This window comes from Physeter macrocephalus, chromosome 4 (assembly GCF_002837175.3).
Source record: "Physeter macrocephalus isolate SW-GA chromosome 4, ASM283717v5, whole genome shotgun sequence".
Taxonomy (NCBI): Eukaryota; Metazoa; Chordata; class Mammalia; order Artiodactyla; family Physeteridae; genus Physeter; species Physeter macrocephalus.
In genome coordinates this window covers 14,498,715-14,521,896 of record NC_041217.1, presented here as the reverse complement: position 1 = coordinate 14,521,896, position 23,182 = coordinate 14,498,715, and the positions used below count along the sequence as shown (strand labels likewise).

The 23,182-nt window shown below is 38.1% G+C and overlaps 1 protein-coding gene across 1 annotated transcript in view; it reads right to left on the bottom strand.

The window, feature by feature from the left end:
- KCTD3 (potassium channel tetramerization domain containing 3) overlaps positions 1-23,182 on the bottom strand; it is a 71,795-nt gene that overhangs the window by 24,075 nt on the left and 24,538 nt on the right. Inside the window, exons 9-13 of the mRNA XM_024130628.3 lie at positions 21,975-22,165; positions 11,712-11,827; positions 2,924-3,011; positions 2,679-2,795; positions 330-500 (exon numbers count right to left, since the gene is read on the bottom strand). Coding sequence (XP_023986396.1) covers positions 330-500; positions 2,679-2,795; positions 2,924-3,011; positions 11,712-11,827; positions 21,975-22,165 — 683 coding nt within the window. The remainder of the gene's footprint in view (positions 1-329; positions 501-2,678; positions 2,796-2,923; positions 3,012-11,711; positions 11,828-21,974; positions 22,166-23,182) is intronic.

Sequence of the window (23,182 nt, the reverse complement as noted above, 5' to 3'; positions counted from 1 at the left end):
AAAATTCTTCAACAGGATTATGATAAATATTCTGAAGTAAAATATGCCATAAGAACAAAATATTAAAATAGAGAGTAAATAAAAGATATGATGCCTTCTAAATTTATGTATACTACAACCAGACAATATCAAAGAAACCTTAGAAGACAATCATAGTATTTCTTCAGTTATTAAAACTTTTCTACCACTTTTTCTGGTATGTTTTTCTTACATGAAACACTGCTTTTATATTCTTTTAATTTTGTAGGAGGCTAAAAAATAACACCCAAGGCAAGGTTTTACATTACATGAGGTAGACCTCCTTACCAGTACTAATAAAATCACTTTACCTGATACAAGATGCTTCTCTGAGAGCATGATTTTTGTGACGGGACTTCGGTGAACTGTGAAGGTCTGAAAAAGCTGAGGGCCTGACCCGACCGTCTCCGGGTGCTGCACAATTACTCGTACTGCTCCAGAGCTCGTGCCATAGGCAATCTCAATCCAGTTACCACTGACACCTGACCAGAATCAGAAATTGAAAGGTGGTATCATAGAAGACAATAAAAAGAAAGCTGCCCTTGCAAAGTGTTCCCTGTATTCAGCACTTGTATCAGCCCCAAATCCAGCTCAGCAAAGAAATCTTAAGACTTCTCTGACCATCTTAAATTCATTATTTCCTTTACAAATCTTTTCCTAACACTCACTGCAATACAGAATTGTTCACTCTCTCCCTTGTACTATGTATTAGGTTCTATCAGAGCAACTGTAACACCCCAATTCTCTATGTCCATGTCTATCTACCTCTACTCTTTATTGATAAGAGACTGAATCATAATCATTTTTTAATCTGTATCACGTTACACAGTGCCTGAGACATAGTAGGTACTCATTAAATGTTTAAAGAATAAATCTGACATGCTAAGTACACCACTGACACAACACAGTATTCCTAAAGCAATAATCCATATTACTTCTAGCCTCTAATGACCATCTGTTTTACTTCTGCCAAAATATTGAATCTTCTCTGAATAATCAATTAATCCATGTACTATTCAACAGTTTCAAAACTGTTAACTCTGGGAAAATAAACCCGTTACATTGCTTACATCACACTTACCTATGTTGTTCTCTTCTAATTATATAAAACTAGCTCATGGGCTTCCCTGGTGGCGCAGTGGTTGAGAATCTGCCTGCCAATGCAGGGAACACGGGTTTGGGCCCCGGTCCGGGAAGATCACACATGCCGCGGAGAAACTGGGCCCGTGAGCCACAATTACTGAGCCTGTGCGTCTGGAGCCTGTGCTCCGCAACAAGAGAGGCCGCGACAGTGAGAGGCCCGCGCACCGCGATGAAGAGTGACCCCCGCTTGCCACAACTAGAGAAAGCCCTCGCACAGAAACAGAGACCCAACAGAGCCATCCATAAATCAATCAATCAATCAATCAATCTAGCTCATGATGTCAGGTTCATCTGTGGCTTTTTTTTTTTCAAACAAGTGCCCAGATTCCATCATATTTTTAAGACAGAATGGAGTTCGGTGACCTACATTCCTTAAAAGCGTCACAGAGAACCTCTTAGCTTTGATAGCTGTTCTTTCTGATTCACCTGAAAATACTGGAATCAAAGGAAAAGGGCATGCTATGGAAAACACTTCTCAAAACTTAAAAGGCAACTCCATTCTTGTGTCTTAAAAGAAGACACTGCCACCACAAAAGAAGTTTTATTCTCCCTTTTTAATTAGACTGGGCGGGGGGGAGGAGTGGAGCATATCTCAGTCTAGAGCAGGGGTCAGCAAACTTTCTATAAAAAGCAAATAGTTTAAACTTTGCATGCCACACTGTCTCTGTGACAACCACTCAACTCTGTCACAGTTGCACAAAAGCAGCCAAAGACAATACATAAAACTATTAATAAAAAGAGCATGGTTTGCTGACCTCTGTTCTGGAGCAACATAGTTTAAATCCTACAATTTCAATCAGAATCATCTGTGCACACCAGAATCTTTCTTTCATACCAAAGATGATTTATTACAATGCATTCAATGAAATGATTATACAAGTAACATATTCAAACTATTAATATTACTAGCCACATGTAAATATTTCCTAGAATTCCTTTCATTACAGATAAATTTTGAATTTCCCACTTATGTTTATCTTTCACTCTAGAATATAAAAATTCTTAATAATTTAAAGAGGTAGTTTGTTAATTTCACTGCAATGGCCTTTGAAAAAGCAGTAAGTTATGGATACTGAGGTTTTCCAAAACTTAAATTTAAAATTTCCCAGAGAAATAAGCTCATTTTTCAATAGAGATTAAAAGTCTAAAAGCTTTCGTTGTTGTTATTGTTGTGAAAAAAAAATAAAGCTCTTAATTTCAAAATGAAATCAGCTGTCATAGGAAGGTAAATGTGCAGATAAGTTTTAAAAATAATTTTAGTTATTATTATAATAGTAGGGCTTAACAATACAATTCAGAAGAGGAAAAGTTCTAACTTCCCACCTCAGATTATGTTTACTGGTCATGTCTGACTTCAGTATAAAACCAAACATAAACTTTCGACTAAAAGAGATGAAATCCTCAGCGCTGCAGTTCACCAAAACAAAGGGCCATATTAGTGTTACAATAAACCAATGAATGAACATACATTCTCAAACGAACTTCAACAATTTATAATAATTTTGCTATGCACTAACTTGTTTTGGGTGTGAGGTAAACACTCAGAGCAGTAATAGCATCATTTGAAGGGTCATGATAAAGTTCAGTTACAAGAAGATCATTATCCTTCATTCGCAAAGGGAACTTCTGCATATCTAAAAAATAAAAAAATTAAATAGCATTAAAATAGTGAATCTATTTAAAACTAAAAAAGGTAACATTTTCTTGTTCTCATTTTTAAAATCCTACTAAATAGGACCATACTAAGTGTCTGACCACTTACCTATATAATATATCGATCCATTGTTACATCCCAGTAGAAGGAACGACCCAGCAGTGTCATAACTAGTTATAGGAACAACGTCTTGAACCTGATGTAGTGAGAATATTGTTAGATGTCAGTTATTAATTACAATCTGTATTTTCTGCTCAATTTCCTCAAAATTTTTGAGTCTTTTAATAAAAAGGATACTAATATCCGATTTAAGTAGGGCTTAGAAAATACTCTCTTTACATACGCGCGCGCGCACACACACACACACACACACACACACACACACACACACACACACCCCTCCAAGGGAAACTCTGACCTTTTAAAGCTTTTTAAAAAAATTTTTATTTCCAACAGCAGCGCTTTCCTTTCAGAATTTACTCATCTCCTTTTTCTGCGAGGTCACAGCACACTTTAGGACTGGAAAACCAAGTCTGACCAGGCCCCCTTCTCCCTTCTCTCTCTCATAGAAGAGATGAAATGACCTGCCCAGAATCAGAACTAGAAAACAGATCAACCAACTTCCAGATAGCACTCACTCCCTTGGTAATTCATTACCATTTCTTTGAAAAGGTAGTCTTCTCTACTTTCATATTCCCCACTAAATACTTCACCTCTATTTCCTAGGAAACGGCCAGACAAACAAGTTCTCAAATGCTTTTATTTTTTCAAGTACTAGAATAAAAAAAATCAGTTTTCCAAGCAAATCAGTCTTGTTACAAATTAATGAATGCCTATGTGTGTGCTAAGAGAAAAGCAAAGGGCATGATTTTTACTATAAAACAAAACGAAAAACAAACAAGAAGTGTTATTGTACTGGCGATGAGATCAAACGGAATCATCCCTATGTACAGCCAGGACAGACTTGCATGTGAAAGTTTACACACAACATTTAAATGAAACACTTTTTATGTACCAGATATTATCCAGGTGAACAAGTACTGGAATCGATAAAGGATGTGAAATATCACTTTTGCTCTGTAGAAGCTTAGAAACTTGTGGGCAAGAGAGAAAAATAAAGACAATTATAATGTGATAGGCACTAAAACAGGGTGTGCAATACAATCAGAGAAGAGGGAGAAGGGATTCCCATCTCAACGCCAGTCCAGGGAGAAGCACAAAGATCAAGGAAAAGTTCAAAAAGAAAGTAAAGCTTGAAAACTAAAAAACTAACTAGGAGTTAGGTAGGGAAAGGGAAAAGCACACTTCTGACAGAACAGCAAATATAGCAAAAGAGTCTAACTAAAAACACAAATTTTATAACAGCTAAAACTTGGAAATAATGATTCCTAGAAGCTGGTCATGTCCATGACCCTAATTTCTGTGAGTACCTTCTGGTGTCATGCATGGTTATAAGTTACACTAGAAATATCTCTGCAAAGACTCAATGACCACCCCCAACCCCAGGTCAGGGTTGTCTCATCAGAGCCAACACGTTTTGTAGCAGGTAAACACCAACAACTTCTCAGTGATAGGAGGAGTAAAGATGTCTGAAAAATGGAGGGAAGGCTGCTTCACTGACCAATTTTCTTACACCAAGTGCATCGTTTTAGCTCCAGCACTCCAGGAAGAGCTTCAGTTCTACCCAGAATCTTCACAGTCAGAGGCTGGGGATAGGTAAGGCCTCTCCCTCTGGACGCATTTTTCAGTGAAAGAGCAGCAGCAGACGTGCTGGAAAGCCTGGAGCTTTCCCAGGCACGTCCAAGACAGATATCTGACCTTTCGGTTCTCTGGAAGGATGGGCTCCAGGATTAGAGCCTTCCTACCTCTTTTCCTGCAACCCCTGAGCATGTCCTGCTTTTCTCCTCATGTCCACCCCTCAGTACAAGGAGAACAGGGAAAGCAGTGGATAAGTAAAGTTAGGTTACAGAGGAGTTGGTACTAAGTTCTTCTCTCCCAGCACAAGCAAGGAGCCAGCCATTTCATGGCCTCCTCTTATTTACCCCAACAGCTTCATGTCAGGAACCTGAGACACCATACTGATTAGTATATTTGGTTCAGTCATGGTGGTCACAAACCTAAGGTGGAAGTGGGTTTTCTCTCCTAATGTTGCATGCAGTGATTATCATTAACTCCTATATAAAAATTTAAATGATTTACATTTTGAAAATCACTCTATCTTCCCAAGCAATACAAGGCCCCTAGAATCCTTTAACCACAATCTCTACCTGGATGATGATCATTTTTTTTTTAACATCAGTATGTTTTAACCCTCACCCATTACCTTTTAAAGACTTGTTTAGATTCACCAACACATCTACAAATTCTTTGGCTAGTCATGTTTATTGTATTCCACTACTTCCTCTTCTAAGTATAAATAAACTTACCAAAGGGCATTTCTACAGAGGTCCTTCCACTGAAGGTTATGTGTGACAAACTTTGTCTGTATTACCTGAAAACATCTCTCATTCATGTTTAATGATAGTTTTGCTGGATGTGAAATCCTAAGTTGAAAGTTATTTCCCCAACTAACTTGAGAATAGCCTATTCTCTTCTGGATTCTACTGCTAGTGATGAAGAGTCTGTTTTAAGTCTAACTACAGTGTACCTGTCATTACTCTGTGGACACCTTTATGATACTTTTATCTTCTATTATTGGTTGGCCAAAAGGTTCGTTCAGGTTTTTCCGTAAGATCCTATGGAAAAACCCTAATGAACTTTTATGCCTACCCAACACATCACCATGTGTGTAAGTGTGAATCTGATTTTATTTAGCCTTGATGTATTTCTTTAATCAGTAGAGTCATGTCTTTCTTCAGTTCTCCAAAATTGTTAGCAATTATCTTTTCTAAACTGCCCCATCTCCACTGTTCCTTTCTGAAAGTGATTTTCTCATTTTTTTCTTTTCATATTTTCTCTCTCACTCTTTCTGCTTCAGTATGAATGATTTTTTTCAAATGTGTCTGTCAATTCATTGTCTTTTTAGCTGTCCTTCTATTTAACACATTAAGTAAGAGTTTTGTTTTTAATTTTCAATGACCTTTAAATTTCTACTCTTTCATTTTGCTTCTTTTCTGACTGGTCCTATTCCTTCATCATAGTCTAGTCCTTCTTCTATCTCATTAAATAACTTCAGAAATTTATTCTACATTAGTTGTCTAATTGTTCAATTATTTTCAGCTTCGGGGTACATTTGTACTCTAACTGCTAACATTTGATGACTCTGCTAACATTTGATGACTTTCCCTCATTTGCTTTCATGTTTCATGTGTAGTTTACAAATTTGGGGAGGTTATGGGCTCACTTTCAGTAGAAAATATTTCTTCTGCAGAGTCCTGTGTGCCATATCTTGTGAAAGTTCAGTTTCATGTCCACCTCTGGAAATGCAAATGGCCCTAGACCAGCTTTTTACATTAATTTCTCAAATTGGAGTTCCCATACTTACCTTTGTGTTTTCAATTCACACACATTTGTACTCCCAATTTGGTTATTTTGGTCTCAATTTCTCATTGATGGCTTTCCCCTGCACTACCTCTCCCCAATCCAAGACACTAAACACTAAATCAAGCTTTCTTGTTCCAAAATTGTTTAGCAAAATTTTCCCATTCTTCTTCTCAGGGACTGAGGCAGATCTTTAAAGCTTCAGCTTTTTGCAGGAGGCTGGTTTACACTGTCCCATGAAGCCATGCCTCCTATTCCTGGTAGAATCCCAGACCCCAGAGCCTTTACTCTCAACGTGACATGCAAATATGTATAAACAAACAAATAAATGTAATTCAATACTTGATATAGATACAATATATGCTATTTTAATATTTTTACCCAATATTTCTATATGTCAGCTGATTTAGCTATGTTACTGTAAATCCTAAGTAAGCAAATATAACATACTCAGGGTAGTGGTCAGTACATAATAGACACCAAAATGTCAAGTCTTCTTACCAATAATTGATCTAATTCAGCTACGTTACTGTAAATCCCAAGTAAGAAATACAACGTACTTGGGATAGTGTTCAGGACATAATAAGACACCCAAATGTCAGTCCTCTCCAATGAATTCTGGGCCTAAGATTCCAATGCCCACCTTATTCTTGTTCCTAACTTGCAGGGGTTCATAAGCCTATTACAGAAACAAAGAACAAAAAAGTAAATCCCACCAAACCCTACTTATGACATCAGTGCTACAAGTGCATCAGAGCACGAAAGAAGAGAAGCTACATCAAATAAGCCTCCCTAGTTCTTGTCCAGCACAGCCCATGAGAGCACAGAAATTCACTGACTCCTTGTTCCCACAGTCAGTATTTCCTCCTCAAGCTCGTCCTCCACTGTTCCTTTAGAGGCCAGGCTGTGACTCAGATGGTGACTCTGGCTGAAGATCTCTCGTCTTTCAGAATGAACACAGACAGAGCTCTGTGATCCCTTAGGAATCAGAATACACAATGACTTTCCAGGACTAACTTCCAACACTGTCTCTCTGTTTTGATATGAGAATGAAACATGTATAATCTATGTTTCCAATATACATCTAAATTTAAACTTGAACAACTTGGGAAATAATGCCTAAAGTTACTATTCTACCATGTAACTCAGGCTAGGCCATGTATCTGAAACACTAATTCCTTATTACTAATCTTCTGAAGTCTAATGAAGAGGAATTAAACAAAAAAAAGAAGAAAACACTGAAACTTTCCTTCTAAAAAATAATTTTCTTTTTTCTTACCCAAATCAGATACAATACTCTTATAAAATTTTCATTAACATTTTATTGAAGCTGTCCTAATAAAAAACTGCTACACCAAAATATCACAACAGCTTTTAGGCTCAAAAACGCTTGCTCTCTCGCCCTCAGGCTCATTTGTCTGACTCAAATACCTCAAATCAATCTCTACTGTACAGCAAGAGTCACAAACTACACTAGTTGTCCTGTGTACCTTCTGTGTCACTCATGGGCAGAACGGTTGCTAAAGGCCAGATCAGAACCCGCTCAATCCAGTGCCACAGCAGCCAGCCTCAGGTCAGAACTGTCTGTTGAGGTTTGCAGATCAGACACTGAGATTTCATTACATCCTAGCTCTGCACTGCACTACCAAAAAAATAAATCGTCTATCTGGGCTAAAAGTTATAAGGCTTGTTTGCTGCATGAATGCTCGACTTACCCCAGGTCTTCCTGAAATGTAATAACAAACTTACTTTGTCAGCTATGGTTTTCAACTCATGCATATACCAAACAAGAAGCAACAGGTTATACATATAGGACTAAAAGCTTAAGGAGAAGTATCCACTTTGAGGATGCTAGTAGTTTTGGGGATCTCAAAATATGAAAACTTTTATATGCAGTTGTGACATTAGTAAAAAAACAAAGAAGGTAATAAAGAAACATGTTCCTTTAGAAACCTAAATGCACCTTTGGAGTTTTATGGCACAGACAGCACAGCTTCTCAGAGCCACTAAAAGCTCACTTGACATAATTAGCCAAGTAACTTACCTGAGAGCAGATCTTCCATAAATCATTAAAATCCACCTTCCTCTTTACAGAAATATCACCAGCTGAAGAATCCCTCTGATCGACTTCCCTCCACCTCAACTTTAGATCAGCCTAGATCAGTTCTTCCCCACATTCCTTGGCCCATCACTTTTATGGTAATAACCTTTATAATGCCTTTTCTGTGCCTATATGGAAGGTCCACTCTTGGCTAATATCTTTTTTCTACAAACATGACTTCCATGTCTCCATCTAGAATGAAATTTAACTTTCTCTGATTATAATCTCTTTCATCGGAAGTCATTCATTCTCTCACCATTTCCCCAGCATCTCAGGCATGGCCATAAGGTCTTAACAATGTCCCTCCACAAGCTCAGCCCAATCATGACATTCAATTACCCTCTCTCTGCCCAGACTGCAGCTTCCAGATCAACGCACCACTTTTGCTGAGGAGCTGGGCGCCTGGAGCAGTTTAGCTTTTTGTCCCATTCTCCATTACCGTTCTGGCACCTAAATGTTCACCCTGATGACCCTTACAGTTCTCTGACCACTATTTCAACTACTTTAATCTTTAAGTCAGTTCAACACCTGATTTAAATGGCTACATCAATGAGAACTGCTCCAACTCCAAAACCTTGACTCCAGTCTTTGACCACAACAATCCCCACTCCTTAGAAGTCATCAACCTGCTTTCACTTCCCTCTGGTCCCTGCATCCTCCTCTGCTTACCTGGCACTCCTTCACTTCCTGATCTTGCAGTTTCAATTACTTGGCCACTTTATGTTTTCTCATCCCTTTGTGTGTCATACCCATTTTATTACATCCCCAATCCTGAATCAGGCCGACACTGTTTTCTTTTCTCTTGTTTCTGTTCCCAGTACTGAGGAGTAAGGAAGAAACTCACATAACTGTACCAGCCAGGTCCTTTATAAAGATTTATAACCTCTGCAATCCTTGAAACACACGTCCAATGTCTTTCTCCTCCACAGTACGCCTTCCTCACTCTTCCATCACTAGAAAAAAGTCTCTCTGCTCTGTTGGGGCAACCCCTCCAGCTGTGTTCTAGACCCCATTTGCTTCTACGGCACTAGCAACCATCTCCATTCTTTCAACCTTCAAATGCTTTCTCTGTCAACTCCCCTCTCTGACTAACAAGCATGCTCAAACTTCTCCCATCCTAGAGAAAAAGTAAAATAAAGCACTGAATACCTTTTCCTCCATCTAGCCTTGATCCTTAAACTATCACTTTGTTTCTCTGCTCTCCTTCACCACCAAACTTCTTGAAAGACACTCTGAATTTGCTAACTCTAATCTCTGATCTTTTAATTCCTTAGTTCCCGCAATCTGCCCCCCCCCCACTCAAAACCTAATTAACTTATTAATAATACGTCTGCAAATGATATCCTACTGACAAAACCAATGTCATTTCTCAATCGCATCATATGTGTCAGTTTGGCTCTTGGTTTCCTATCTTGTTCCCTTAAGAGCTAATGTTCCTCAGGATTTTAACTTTGGCTTTTCTTTCGCTGCAGATATCCTCTCAATGGAAAATCTTACCAATTCCCATTTTTCAATTACCAAGTATTATGGTTTCCAAATACTTTTTTCTAGCCCTTTTCTTCTTCCCTAAATTCCAAAGGGGTGCTTCCAACTATATACTGAGCTCCTGTATATGGATACCCACAGGAGTCTCAAAGTAAACATATTTAGTCATTCTAATTATTCCTCACACCATCTACCAGCATATATGATTCTCCTCCTCCGTTCCCTATCAGTGTAAAATATTACCAGCCACTCAACTGTCAGAACTAGAAATCCATCTCTCTCTCTCCTTTAATTTTTCTCCATCTAATCAGATACCAATCCTTAATGTTTTAGGAAGGCTTAAGAAATGTTTTTCAGATAGTCTCATCTTTGCTGTCTACTCATTTTAGTTGAATCTCTGCCTCTTTTGCTGGATTACTTCCCTGATCTCCAGTCCACTTTTCATATTAGCTAGCACTGTTATCTTTCTAAAACATGGATCTGGTCAAGTCACTCTCTGCTTAAAGTCCTTTAATTTTTCCTCTCTCCTTCAGAATCAGGCAATAACCTTTTTTTTAGTCTTATCTCCTTCCTGTTCCTCTCAAGTACCTGAAACCATTTCGCTTGCTATCTTTTCCTTGAACAGGCTATGTATTTTCACACAGAACTGTGCTCCCACTCAAGAGATGAAGTTTGCCTGGACTACTATTCCCAAGGCATGAAACTTAAAACATTTCAAGGAAATAAAGAAAAGTCAAACCAGTTTAAAAACTCACTCATTTTCCAAAGTGACTTAAAATTCTTGAAAATGTAGTCAAACTTGTATCCAGAAGCAAATTTACCAGTAAATATATTCAATATTCGATACAGTAAGTCCCCTACATACGAACCTTCAACTTGCAAACTTTCAAGGATGCAAACGTGCGTTCGCATGTCCAATCACGTAAGTTAGTTCACGTGTCTGGCGTGCACTGTCACGTGCATGCATCCTCTACAAGTGGCTGTGCTTTTGTGTACTTTACTGTACTGTACAGAGTACAGTAGTACAGTACCTTTATTTCAAGCCCAGGATATCTGGAAGCAAGCGTAAAGGCAACGGTGATGTAGCTGGTACTGCTAAGAAGAGATTCACGACACAGGAAATGGCAAGGGATTTTCTTTATTTGAGGAGGCACTGTTAGTTTCTGAGGCACAGGACCCTAAAGTAGAACAGTACACCAAAGTTGCAGCAGCCATTCAGAATGCATCCAGTGCTACCGTGTCATCTACGAGGAGGAAAAAAAGAGCTACTACCCAGACATCACTGGATCGCTTTTTCAAGACGGTAGACAGAATTGAATCCAGCAAGGAACCAGAACCTGTGCCATCGACGTCAGGCGTGAGTGAAATTGTAGCTTGCCCTCCGTCGCCTATTGCTGAGGATCCTTCAGCTCTACCATCCCCCACCTCCTCTCCCCGCTCCAGTCAGTAACTCTTCTTGCCTGTTCACTCGATGCCAGCCCTTGTATGCCGGCTGTTGTGCTTGTACTATTGTACTTTTCAAGGTACTGTACTGTAAGATTAAAAAGGTTTGTTTTTTATGTATTATTTGTGTGAAAAGTATTATAAACCTATTACAGTACAGTATTATATAGCAGATTGTGTTAGTTGGGTACCTAGGCTAACTTTATTGGACTTACAAACAAATTGGACTTACAAACACGCTCTTGGAACTGAACTTGTTCGCATGTAGGGGACTTACTGTATAATCAAAACAGAAACAATATGAATTCCACAATAAAGCAGATGCATAATCAGCATGAGTTTCAGAAATAATTTCATTTCTGCAAATATGCATTAGTTAAAACCAACCTGCCAGTGCTGGGTGACAGCATTCCACACTCCCACTTTCCCTGTATGACTCGTGGCCACCAACTGGTTACCAATGAAGAAGAGAGCATCTACAGGAACACCAAGGCTGAACACTCCTTAAATGATAATAAAAAATAGAGGTTAATCAGTCACCATCTTTCGAATTAATCAAAACCCAGATTAAAAACATCTTTTAAAGGCATCTCACTTCTACAAATTATGTTCCAGACACTTTGGGAACCAGAAATAAGAAACCTGTAAGCTCTTAAGCGGCAGATAAAAGTCTACCCCAAGTAATCTCACTCTGATTGAACAGCTTGTTATCTGAAGCTGTGGCTCCCAAACCTAGGTGATCATCAAAACAACCATGTAGATTTAAAGTGAACAAAATAAAACAGAAAGAATCCTGGGATTCCTGGATTCATGCTAGACTCACTAAATCAGAAAACCCACTGCATTTCTATAAAACCCATAGGAGATTTAGCTGCAGCCTGCTCATGGACCCGATATTTGAGAATCACTAATCTGAAGACACAGACTTGGCAACCTCAACTATCCAGAATGTATTTAGAAATCTGGAAATAGGCAAAAAAGAGAAAAGAACAAAACAAAACAGCAAGAAGTCACACTGTATTCAAAACAAACATTCAGGCCTTTATCAGAGCTTATGTTAAACCTCTTGTTTCCCAACACTGCAGATCTCAATTTAATTCAGTCCAAAAACACTAACTATACTAGGCCATGGGATTAAAAAATATGAGAAGATAAACAACAGGGATTTACTGTATACCACGGGGAATTATACTCAATATCTTGTAACAACCTATAATGGAAAAGAATCAAAAACAAGAATATACATACATACATATATATACATATATATATCCAAATCACTCTGCTGTACGCCTGAAACTAACACAATATTGTAAATCAACTAAACTTCAATTAAAAAAAACAAATAAATGTAAGAAGACTGGATATTACTAGGAACTTAAAATTTAAAGGAAAAAAATACAAACAACCAATTTTAATGCAATAATAACAAAAGGATACACAGAGTACAGTAATAACCAGAGGAGTAAAAGAGGGCAGGAAAAGGAGTTTGAGAATATTTCTTAGAAAAGAAGCCATTTGAGTTGGGTTTTTTAAAAAGGTGAAAAGGAATTCATCAAATTGGGGGATTGGGAATGGGTAAGCCCAGGGAACCTGAGAAAAAAGGGAAGAGGGGTTGCAGGTGAGGGACCTTGTAAGGATAGCCCACATTAATAGCAAAAGAGCCAAGAATGTCTCGGCTCACCTTGGTATAGCATGTATGGCCCTACATAGTTGTCTCTCTTTAGCTGAGTACTACACCAGCAGGGAGGAGATTCTGGGTCGGAATCCTGGTTCTGACAGTACCTTTCTTTGCCACCTTCAGGTTCCTACTTCGCCACCTTCAGGTTCTTACTTACCTGATCTATAAAACAGGGTCCAAGCTAAATGTCTCAAGGCTCACTTTCACCTTAAAAATGTTATAATCTAATTTTGACATTTAAATAGTATTCTATTACTTGAAAAGCACCTTATGAGAAATACCTTTTTACCTAATTATGCTAGAAAATAAGCCTCATTATAAAATATTGTTTTATGTGGATCTTTAGCTGTTTCAAGTATCAGTTTTTTTATTTTTAAAAAAGTACCTAATGTGTGACAACACGAACAATTTTCTCAGCATCTAGCTGAGAAAAACAAGGATTCACAAGGCTTTGAAGAACTCACGGGGAGAAACAAATTAAACGCGACTGTAATATGTTAAAAAGCATAAGCCAGAAAAGATAACTGATTTCTTTTGAATCCTACACGAATGAGGGATATTTCTTTATGTTCAGAAGTGTACTATATACAAGACAAGACCAGTGGCAATTAACAACACCTTAAAAATTCTTAACCAATCTTGAAAAAGCCAGGCATCTAGCAGAAAGAAAAATGATATACACTGGACAAAAATGAAAAACAAACAAATCTGGAAAGTATTGCTAAGAATGTCTTCCATATGTACATTTTAACTTTTATGTACTCATAAATACATATTTATAAACATGAATCGATCATCTCAGCCCAACCTGTCAACCAAAAAAACCAGAGCAAAATAAAACACAACACACATACAAAAGCTAATAAGCTCTCTGATCAGAACTGGCTGAGAAATTAACTTGCCACTTCAAAGCAGAGAGTAATCATGTCATATGCAACTTCAGGGACTCTCATGTATTAGTACTTTAATCTTGATGCTAGACAATTTTTCAGAACATGTTAAGATAACTATATTCAGTACTATGGGCTATGTGAAAGGTAGAAATAAAAACAGGAAAACCAACAAACGATTACTTGAGAGAAGAATGAGATTCTGTGAAATCAAGGAAGACATTCTGAATGATCTCAAGAAATTTCAAGTGTCACCCCTGATTAGACTCAACAATGCTGACCCCTATCCACAAGGAGGACACCAGTATAAGTAATGACGAGCTCCTGTCTTAAGGGGCCCTGCTTATGGCAGCAATCCAGCAGCAATGTCTTAGGTAAGTTATAATGAAGGCGCTCAGCCTCTGGGGAAGCTCTATCATGGATCCACCAGCCCTAACCATTTTCTTCGGATGGTGCTGTCAGGTTCTAAAGAATACTTGTAACAACAAATAATCTCTTTTACATGAACAAATTACCATCTACCATCTCATAAGGTAGCTATTGACCACACCCTTTTTTGAGGGGCGGGGGGGGGGAAAACAAGGCATAAAATCTCCTTCACTAATTGGTATGTTACAAGCGGCAATTTGAAAAAACAAACGAAAAAAACCACAACTGATTTCTTTTCTGTATACTTACCAGTATATTATAATTTCAAAATTTTTAAAGTTTTTCTTTTTCCTAAAGTTTTAGGGGGGACTTTCACTGCCAGTCATGATGGAATAAATGGCATCAGACTGTTCCTCACCATAAAAAAACCTGGCCAAAATACATGAGGCAACTGTTTTTAGGCACTGGATAACAGGGAGCAGGAGACTTGAAACATAGTAAATACACAAGATAAGCACCACGGTCACACTGGCTTCCTGTATAAGCTCTCCTGACCACAGGGAGGTGAAACCCAAGGGAAAATCAAGTGATGGTTTCTCTCAACTGAGAAAACTGAGATCAGATTCTAGAGCTGTTGAGGCAGCTAGAATTCATGAACAAGGTATAAGAAAGAAAGAAGGGAAATGCCCCAGCGTGGGAGTGGAGATGGCGCAGAATTTGTATAGGGGTTTTCCTATGCCTTGGCTGAGACCAGGCTGCACCTGGGCTGGGTGAGAATCCCCGAGGAATAAAAGAGAGAGGCTGCTGTAGGCCTGGGAGCTAAGTGGAAATAGCAGAGGTCATTTGTGGTGGATTCAACAGTTCCAGCTCAGTAAGACTCACTCTTCAGGCATTCAGTTAAGACTCCAAAAAGATAACACCACACCCCGAGTAGGAGCCATGCCCTAAAATAAAAAATAAAGGTGAAAAAGGCTACCTATCCTTAACAAAGCAAAAAAAACAAGCCTAGCTGGATAAAGATCCTCTGGTAATTTAATTGCCTGCCAGAACAAAACTCACATCTTTTAAAAGAAGACAGCATTGTTACTCCCTACATAATAATAATAATAATAATTCATACTTCCTACATAATGTATCATGCACAGGCCCAACGTATAATCACAACTTCCTAGACATGTGAAGAAGCAGGAAAATGTAACTCAAAATAAATGAGATGGTGCAGATAGTGGAATTAGCAGACAAAAACTAATAAAACAGCTATAATGAATATGTTGCATTCAGCAAAAAATAAGACATAATGAGTGAATAGACAAGAAATCTCAGCTGAGAAACAAACTAAAACAGAATCAAAAAAGACAACCTTAGAGCTGAAAAGTCCAGCATCTCAAATAAAAAACTTACTAGATGGGCTTAACTGCAGATTAAATGAATACCGCAGCAAAAGGGCAAAAGACAGTAACGATATTGATCTAAACTGAAGAAGGGGGAGAAAAGAAATTGGAAAAAAAAATAGCGCTTCAGTGCCGTCTAGGCCAATATGAAGTGGCCTAAAATGTAACTGAATTTCAAAAAGAGGAAGAGAGAAGAGGGAATGAGGGAGGGATGTTAGGGAGAGGGAAAGGGAGTGAGGTGGGGGGAGTTGGAGAGAAAGAGATAAGAGTCCTCCTTCAATGTGTCAACCAAAAATGTCTCCAGACATTTCCACAGGTCCCCTGGAGGATGACATTATCCCTCGGTGCAAACCACTAATCTACGTACGGACCTATTACAAATCAATAATAGGATGACAATCTCATAAAAAGAGGGCAATGATTTTAAGACACTTCCCGAAAACACAGTACAAATGGTCAATAAGGACATGAAAAGATGCTCAATATCATTAGTAGTTAGGGAAATGCAATTAAAACCAACATTAAAATCACTGCACATCCACTAGAATGGCTCAAATTAAGACTGACAATAAAAAAGTGTTGGTAAGGGCGTGGAGTACCCAGAACTCTCACACATTGCTGGCAGAAATGTAAAATGGTAATAACCACTTGGAAGACAGTGGTGCATTTTCTCATAACATAAACAAAACACTTTTCATATGTCCCAGAAATTTCACTCCTAGATATTTAATTTAAAAAATGTCCAAAGATGCAGACGTAGAGAATGGACTTGAGGACACAGGGAGGGGGAAGGGTAAGCTGGGATGAAGTGAGAGAGTGGCATGGACATATCTACACTACCAAACGTAAAACAGATAGCTAGTGGGAAGCAGCCGCATAGCACAGGGAGATCAGCTCGGTGCTTTGTGACCACCTAGAGGGGTGGGATAGAGAGGGTGGGAGGGAGATGCAAGAGGGAGGAGATATGGAGATACATGTATATGTATAGCTGATTCACTGTGTTATAAAGCAGAAACTAACACATCATTGTAAAGCAATTATACTCTATCAATAAAGGTGTTTAAACAAAAAAAATGTCCAAAGAAAGATTGCTACCTTCGTAGCAGCTTTATTCCCAATATCTCCAAACTGGAAATAAACCAAATGTCTACCAACAGATGAATGGATAAACAAATTCTGGACTATTAATTCAATGGAATACCACTCAACAATAAAAAGGGATGAACCACTGATACACTCAACATGGATGAATCTCAAAAGCATTATGTAGAATGAAAGAAGCCATAGACCAAAGAACACATACTAACTACATAACTCCACTCATGAAATTCTAGACAAAAGAAATCTAATCTATGCTGACAAAAAGCCTAAACTGCTGTGTAAACAATGGTGTTTATGCTGAACATCTGCTTCCTTTTGGGGATCTGGAATCTTGGTACAAGCTAGGCAGAGGGTACTTAAGTGACTAGCCTCTAGTAATAACCCTGGGTACCAAGTCTCTAGTGAGCTTCTTCTCTGGTAGACATCTCACAAGTTTGTCACAATTCAGTGCTGGAGGATTAAGCATGTCCTATGAGATACCACTGGAAGGGAACTCTTGAAAGCTTGTACCTGGTTTCCACTGAACTTCACCCCATGTGCCTTTTCTCTTGTCAATTTCGCTTTGCATGCTTTCACTGTAATAAACCATAGCTCTAAGTACCTCTATGTGCTGAGTCCTCTAAGTCCTCCTAGCAAATCACTGAACCTGGGAATGATCTTGAGGACCAGACACAGATACAGAGGAATGAAGTCCAAGGACTGAGCCCTGGGGCATGCCAAGATTTTGAAATTAGGCAAATAACGAAGAACTGTCAAAAGGAACTGAGAAGAAACAAAGAGCTATAATAAAAATCAAGACAATAAGGTGTCCTAGAAGCCAAAGAAAGAAAGTCTTCAAAAGGAAAAGAGTAATCAATTATATCAAATATTATCAAAGGACAGTTCTAATCAGATGAAGACTATAAATTGATCCTAGGATATAGCAGAGTACAGATCATGGGTCACACTAACAGGAGTAGTTTTATAGAGTGGTTGGGGGCATAATTAGAGCAACTTCTAAAGAGAAGAGGAGGATATAGAAACAAGATCAGATAACTACTCTCTCTTGCTTTAAGAGGAACAGAAAAATGAAGCAAATACTGGAAGAGAACATAGGGTAGTTTTTGCTGTTGATTTTAAGGCAGAATTAAAGCACAGCTGTATGATGATGGAAATGATCCAACAGAGTGGAATAACTACTCGAGTAATGTCTCCAGTAGGTACAAGGAAATAGGACATAGTACACAGCTGGATATAAGGAGTTGGCCTTAGATAAGATCAGAGACAATTTAATCACAGTAATAAATGTGATAATAGATTATATGAGCACAGATACCCGTAGATGGGCAGATATGATTGAAGGAATTCAGGAAAAGTCTCTTCTGCTTTTCTCTATTCTCACAATGAGAATGACAGAAGATGTTGGAAGTTTAAGGAAAAAGAAAAAGGTATGAAATGGTCATCTAGGAGAGTGGCAGAACTGACAAGGGTAGTGTAGCAGGATTTCTGGGGAGCCTTTAAAGGCCCACTTGAGAGTACAGGTCATGGACTGAGACTATTGTTTTGTGTGCATATGCATTTCTTTTTCCTCACCACCTTTAATATTCAGGGGGAATGGTCGATTTGGCCAGGGATGTGGTTTCTCCAGGTAGGTAAGGCAAAGGGAAAGATATAAGAAAACTGAGGCTCTATGCTTGAGTGATTATAATGATGGAATCCAAGCCTATAAAAAGTGAAGTAGTGAGTGAAGATCCCAGTGGAGTTAAAAGAATTTTTGAGTTGGAAAATCAGAGATAGTAATTTCAAAGGCATGAAGGATAGTAATCTAGAGGGCAGCTGAGGACTACATCGAGCGTAAATTCGGATGGTATGAGATTCGAAATGTGGGCAGGCGCGGGGACTGGGGGAGTAGCTGGGAGAGAAGGGAAGGAAAATGGTCTAGAACAATGATTCTCTTTAAGTATGGTCTAGGAATCCTTGGTCTCTGAGAACCCTACGGAAATCTGAAGTCAAGACTATTTTCATGGTGATATTAAAGCACTACTTGCCTTTTTTTTTTTTTTTTTTTTTAACAAATTCTCATTATCTTAAGAATGTACAGAGGAGTTTTCCAGAGGCTACATGACATGTGATGAGGTCACCAATTAGACAATGGCATCTGCATATGTGTTCTTATATTTTCTAGAATGGTTTATGATGGTAGGCTGGGGTATAACTAACTAAGCTTCCCAAGACTAACTTAGTTTGGCCTAAATGCTGCCACTATGCTTTTATTAGTTGTCTTCAGTTACATCTGCTAATTATTTTAATATACAAGTTTTCCTTGTGCCTACAAAGAAACACAGGAAGTACACTTTGTTGTTTTGCAATATTAGTTTTTAAAATGTTCTGAAAACCTCTCTTAATTTTTAAATTTTACCTAAAACTGTTTAAAATATTTTATTCTAAAATAAATTATTTTTAATGTATTTTTCTTATACTTAACTTGCCTTTCAATCCATAGCTGCACCATCTAAATCTAACAGTGCTGACAAAGATACATATGACATAGTAGAGTTCTTTGATTCAAGGAAGGGAGGACTCTAAACAAACTGAGCAAAACTGTATATAAAAATTTTAAATAACAAAAGTAATCTTTCCCTCAACTTTATAGATATTAATAACTTGCCTTATTGTGCCTACGCAACAGAACAATTTTGAACAGTATTATAAAGCCAGCTGTGGGTTCCTTGAGACCAAATACTCAGAGTTTAAAGAAATATTTTAAATGAAGACGGAAAAAGTGTTTAAAAGCCACAAATTGGGGCTTCCCTGGTGGCGCAGTGGTTGCGCGTCCGCCTGCCGATGCAGGGGATGTGGGTTCGTGCCCCAGTCCGGGAGGATCCCACATGCCGTGGAGCGGCTGGGCCCGTGAGCCATGGCCGCTGAGCGTGCGCGTCCGGAGCCTATGCTCCACAACGGGAGGAGGCTACAACAGTGAGAGGCCCTCATACCACAAAAAGGAGAAAAAAGAAAAAAAAAAAGCCACAAATTGTTACAGATTTTCAAACTAGAAATGAAAAAGCCACTGAATCATCCTACAGGGTAAGTTATGGCATTGCACTGGCTAGAGGAGGGCACACAATCACTGGGAGACTAAGAAAGCCTGGACAGATGGCGATGGTGAATGCCTGCTAGATGAAATGTCAGTAAAAGAAACCACAACACTGGCACTTTTCAATGACACAGTAAGTCCTCGAATTAAAGACTGGTGCAGACAGTAGGTTGTCTGCAAAATTGCATTTTTGTCTTACAAAAATGAATACACCGATGTGGCTGGACCTGGTGTTTTGTTTCCGTTCATCCAGTATCACCACCAGCCAGTCATCAAAGATCTTTTACCTGATTATCTGGCCACAAACACACATGGTGTTGAAATATTCAAAGTGTTGAAAACTTATGAATATCACACTTTAACCTAGAACATTACTGTTGATCTTTGCACTAATTGTGCAAAGCAATGTTGGGTAAAAAGAGCAAGCACAATAGCATGAATCAAAGCAGTGGCAGTAAACTGTACTGGTAGTGATTAAATTCTTCTCTGCTGCACACTTTCAATGAAAGAAAGAAAGGCCAGTTTAACTTAAGAATTTCCTGGATGAAACAATCTGTGTAAGAATATGTATTGACTAAGTCTCAATTTTGAGTGTATGTCTTCTGAATATTCTGTGTGACAAAGTACCATGACTGTGTCGAGGAGAAGCATCTTCCCAATTGCTGGAGCTGAGAGGAAACTAGCTGCTCTTCTCACAGCGTACCATTTTCATGTGAAAGCACGACTAACAAACTATGGTAATTCAGATTTGGTTATTTGGTAGACTTTCCTAAAAAGCGAGAAAAGTGGACCTGTTACTTTAATGATACAAACTCAGTGTTTCAAGTGAATATCAGAATTCTGGAAAACGTTTATCTGCCACAGTGAGCATGACAACTTCCTAACACAACAGAGTTCAGAGATGTGATCAGTGGTTAGTAATATATGTGATTTTTTTTTTTTTTACTCTATTGTACAATGAAAGGTATCAACACTTGGAAGATCTACACGACTCAGAATAAACCAACACTTTCCAAATGACCAATGCATCATGTTATAAAATTATGTAAGGACAAAAGATCCATGCAAAGTACAAAACAGATTGATGGATTTTAATATAACAGAGTATGATCTGTATGAACAGAGTTCATCGATATCATTTCAAAATTTTGGGACAGAAGCAAACACTATCCACAATGATCTGAAAAGACTATATAAAAATATGTTTTTTTCAACTATGTATCTGTGTGAAGCCAAATTCTCTTCATGTAGTTCAACCAGAGTAAAAAAACGTACCAGACTGAAAGCAGAAATAGTTATCGGAATTCAATAAAACATTAAAGAGGTTTACGGGGCTTCCCTGGTGGCGCAGTGGTTGAGAGCCCGCCTGCCGATGCAGGGGACACGGGTTCGTGCCCCGGTCCGGGAAGATCCCACATGCCGCGGAGCGGCTGGGCCCGTGAGCCATGGCCTCTGAGCCTGCGCGTCCGGAGCCTGTGCTCCGCAACGGGAGAGGCCACAACAGTGAGAGGCCCGCGTACCGCAAAAAAATAAAAAAAATAAAGAGGTTTACGAAACTGTAAACCATTGCCACTCTTCCCACAAAAATTTTTGGAAATATAGTTATTCTTCATTAAAACTGTTATTCATGTTACCATGCAATGGGCTTATTTATGTTATTTTTTAAATTAATAAGCAGTTATTAAAATTTCAGTTTTAATTCCTATTATGGTAAATATCATTAGATAAAACCTATACAAACAAAAACTCTTAATGGTCCTGAACTAGAATGTCAAGTGAAATTTAGAAGAGATTTAAAAGCTTGAGACTTTCTGGCCTAGAAGCAACAAATGAGGAGGAACAAGAAGTTATTCACCCAATCTTCAGGCCCAGTGGTATGAAAGAGGTGGAGAGAAAGCAGCCACCACTAAATAGGATTCAGAAAAAGCACATTCTTATAGAGCAGTAAGGTTTCAGTTTTTTCCCCTCCTTACCAGATCATTCCTCTCACATTGAGCAGCCCTGTATATTACTGGACCCTGAAAATAAGATGCAGCAGCTCTACCTAACTAATAACTAGTCCAATAACTAGTTTTGATATTTATGGACAATCCCTCTTAAACTTCAGAATATTATATACAACAGCGTAAACAAGATTTTTCCTACCAATTTCACTTCCACTTCCTCCATCTTGGACACTCCATAAGATGATGCTACTCTCTGAGGCAACGGCGACCATTTTGTCTTTGTCTCCATGTGGACCTCCAACCACTTTTGCATTTAAAGCTACTCGTTCGATAGTCCAATCCAAATATGGGCTTGTAAACACTTGTTGCCATCCGGAAGATTCTTTGATTCTGTTAAGTAAGAACAGACACATAAGTGAGACTCAGCAGCACTTAAGCAAAAAAACACAAATAAATTGAATCACAGCTATTTATCTACCTTTATATTTATTAAATATAAAATTTTGTTGATCTATATCCTCTACAAAGCCAGATTACTCCTGAGGTACCTTATATTTACATACATAGAACATATAAACCACTTAAAAGGAGCCTAGAGTTCTATAGTTCTCCGAAGAATAATTTAGCAAAGTCCTTCAAACTGTAAAAACTTTAGTAACTTAAAAAAACAAACAAAAAGGTAGTACCTTTCACTTTTCTACACAAAAATTTGGTACTGTGATTATCTATGGATAGAAATAGTCAACAAAAATCAGAGTTTCAGGCTAATTATTATTCCTTTCAGTTACTGATCAGTTATTCAGTTACTCTTATTAAGTGAAACTCAACCAATCTTTTTTTTGAAACGTCAGATGATAGTCTATTCATGGAAACTAAGGTAAGGGAGTGATCTGGTATACGATATATACTCCAACATCTTGGCACAATCAAGTGAATAAAATGTGGGGCTTTGGAAACCATTCTCTGAGGACTGGATTTTAAAGGTTTTATTCTAAATGAAAAAAGTCTCATGAGCCTATTCATTCCCCATATGTAAAGACTTATTATCATGATTCAGATTTGCAGGTGACTGAATAAAAATGCTTTAATATTTAACTTCTGATAAACACACCTGTAAATTTTTAATAGTTTTTTCTGTTCTAACTGAATTTAAGTCTTTCAGACATGTATTCTCTGTGATTATACAGTAAGCCTTCATACACTTAAAACCTACAGTAAAGCAATCATGACAATAAATGACCTGAACTTTAACTATGGAGTATCTATTTTTTAAAGTTATACCAAACAAGTGATACAAACAAAATTGTAAAGATTCTCTTTGCCTTACCTAAAGAGGACAAATAAACGTGAAGAAAATAAGTGCTCCTTTATATACTATATGACATATTCACCACAAAAATCAAACTT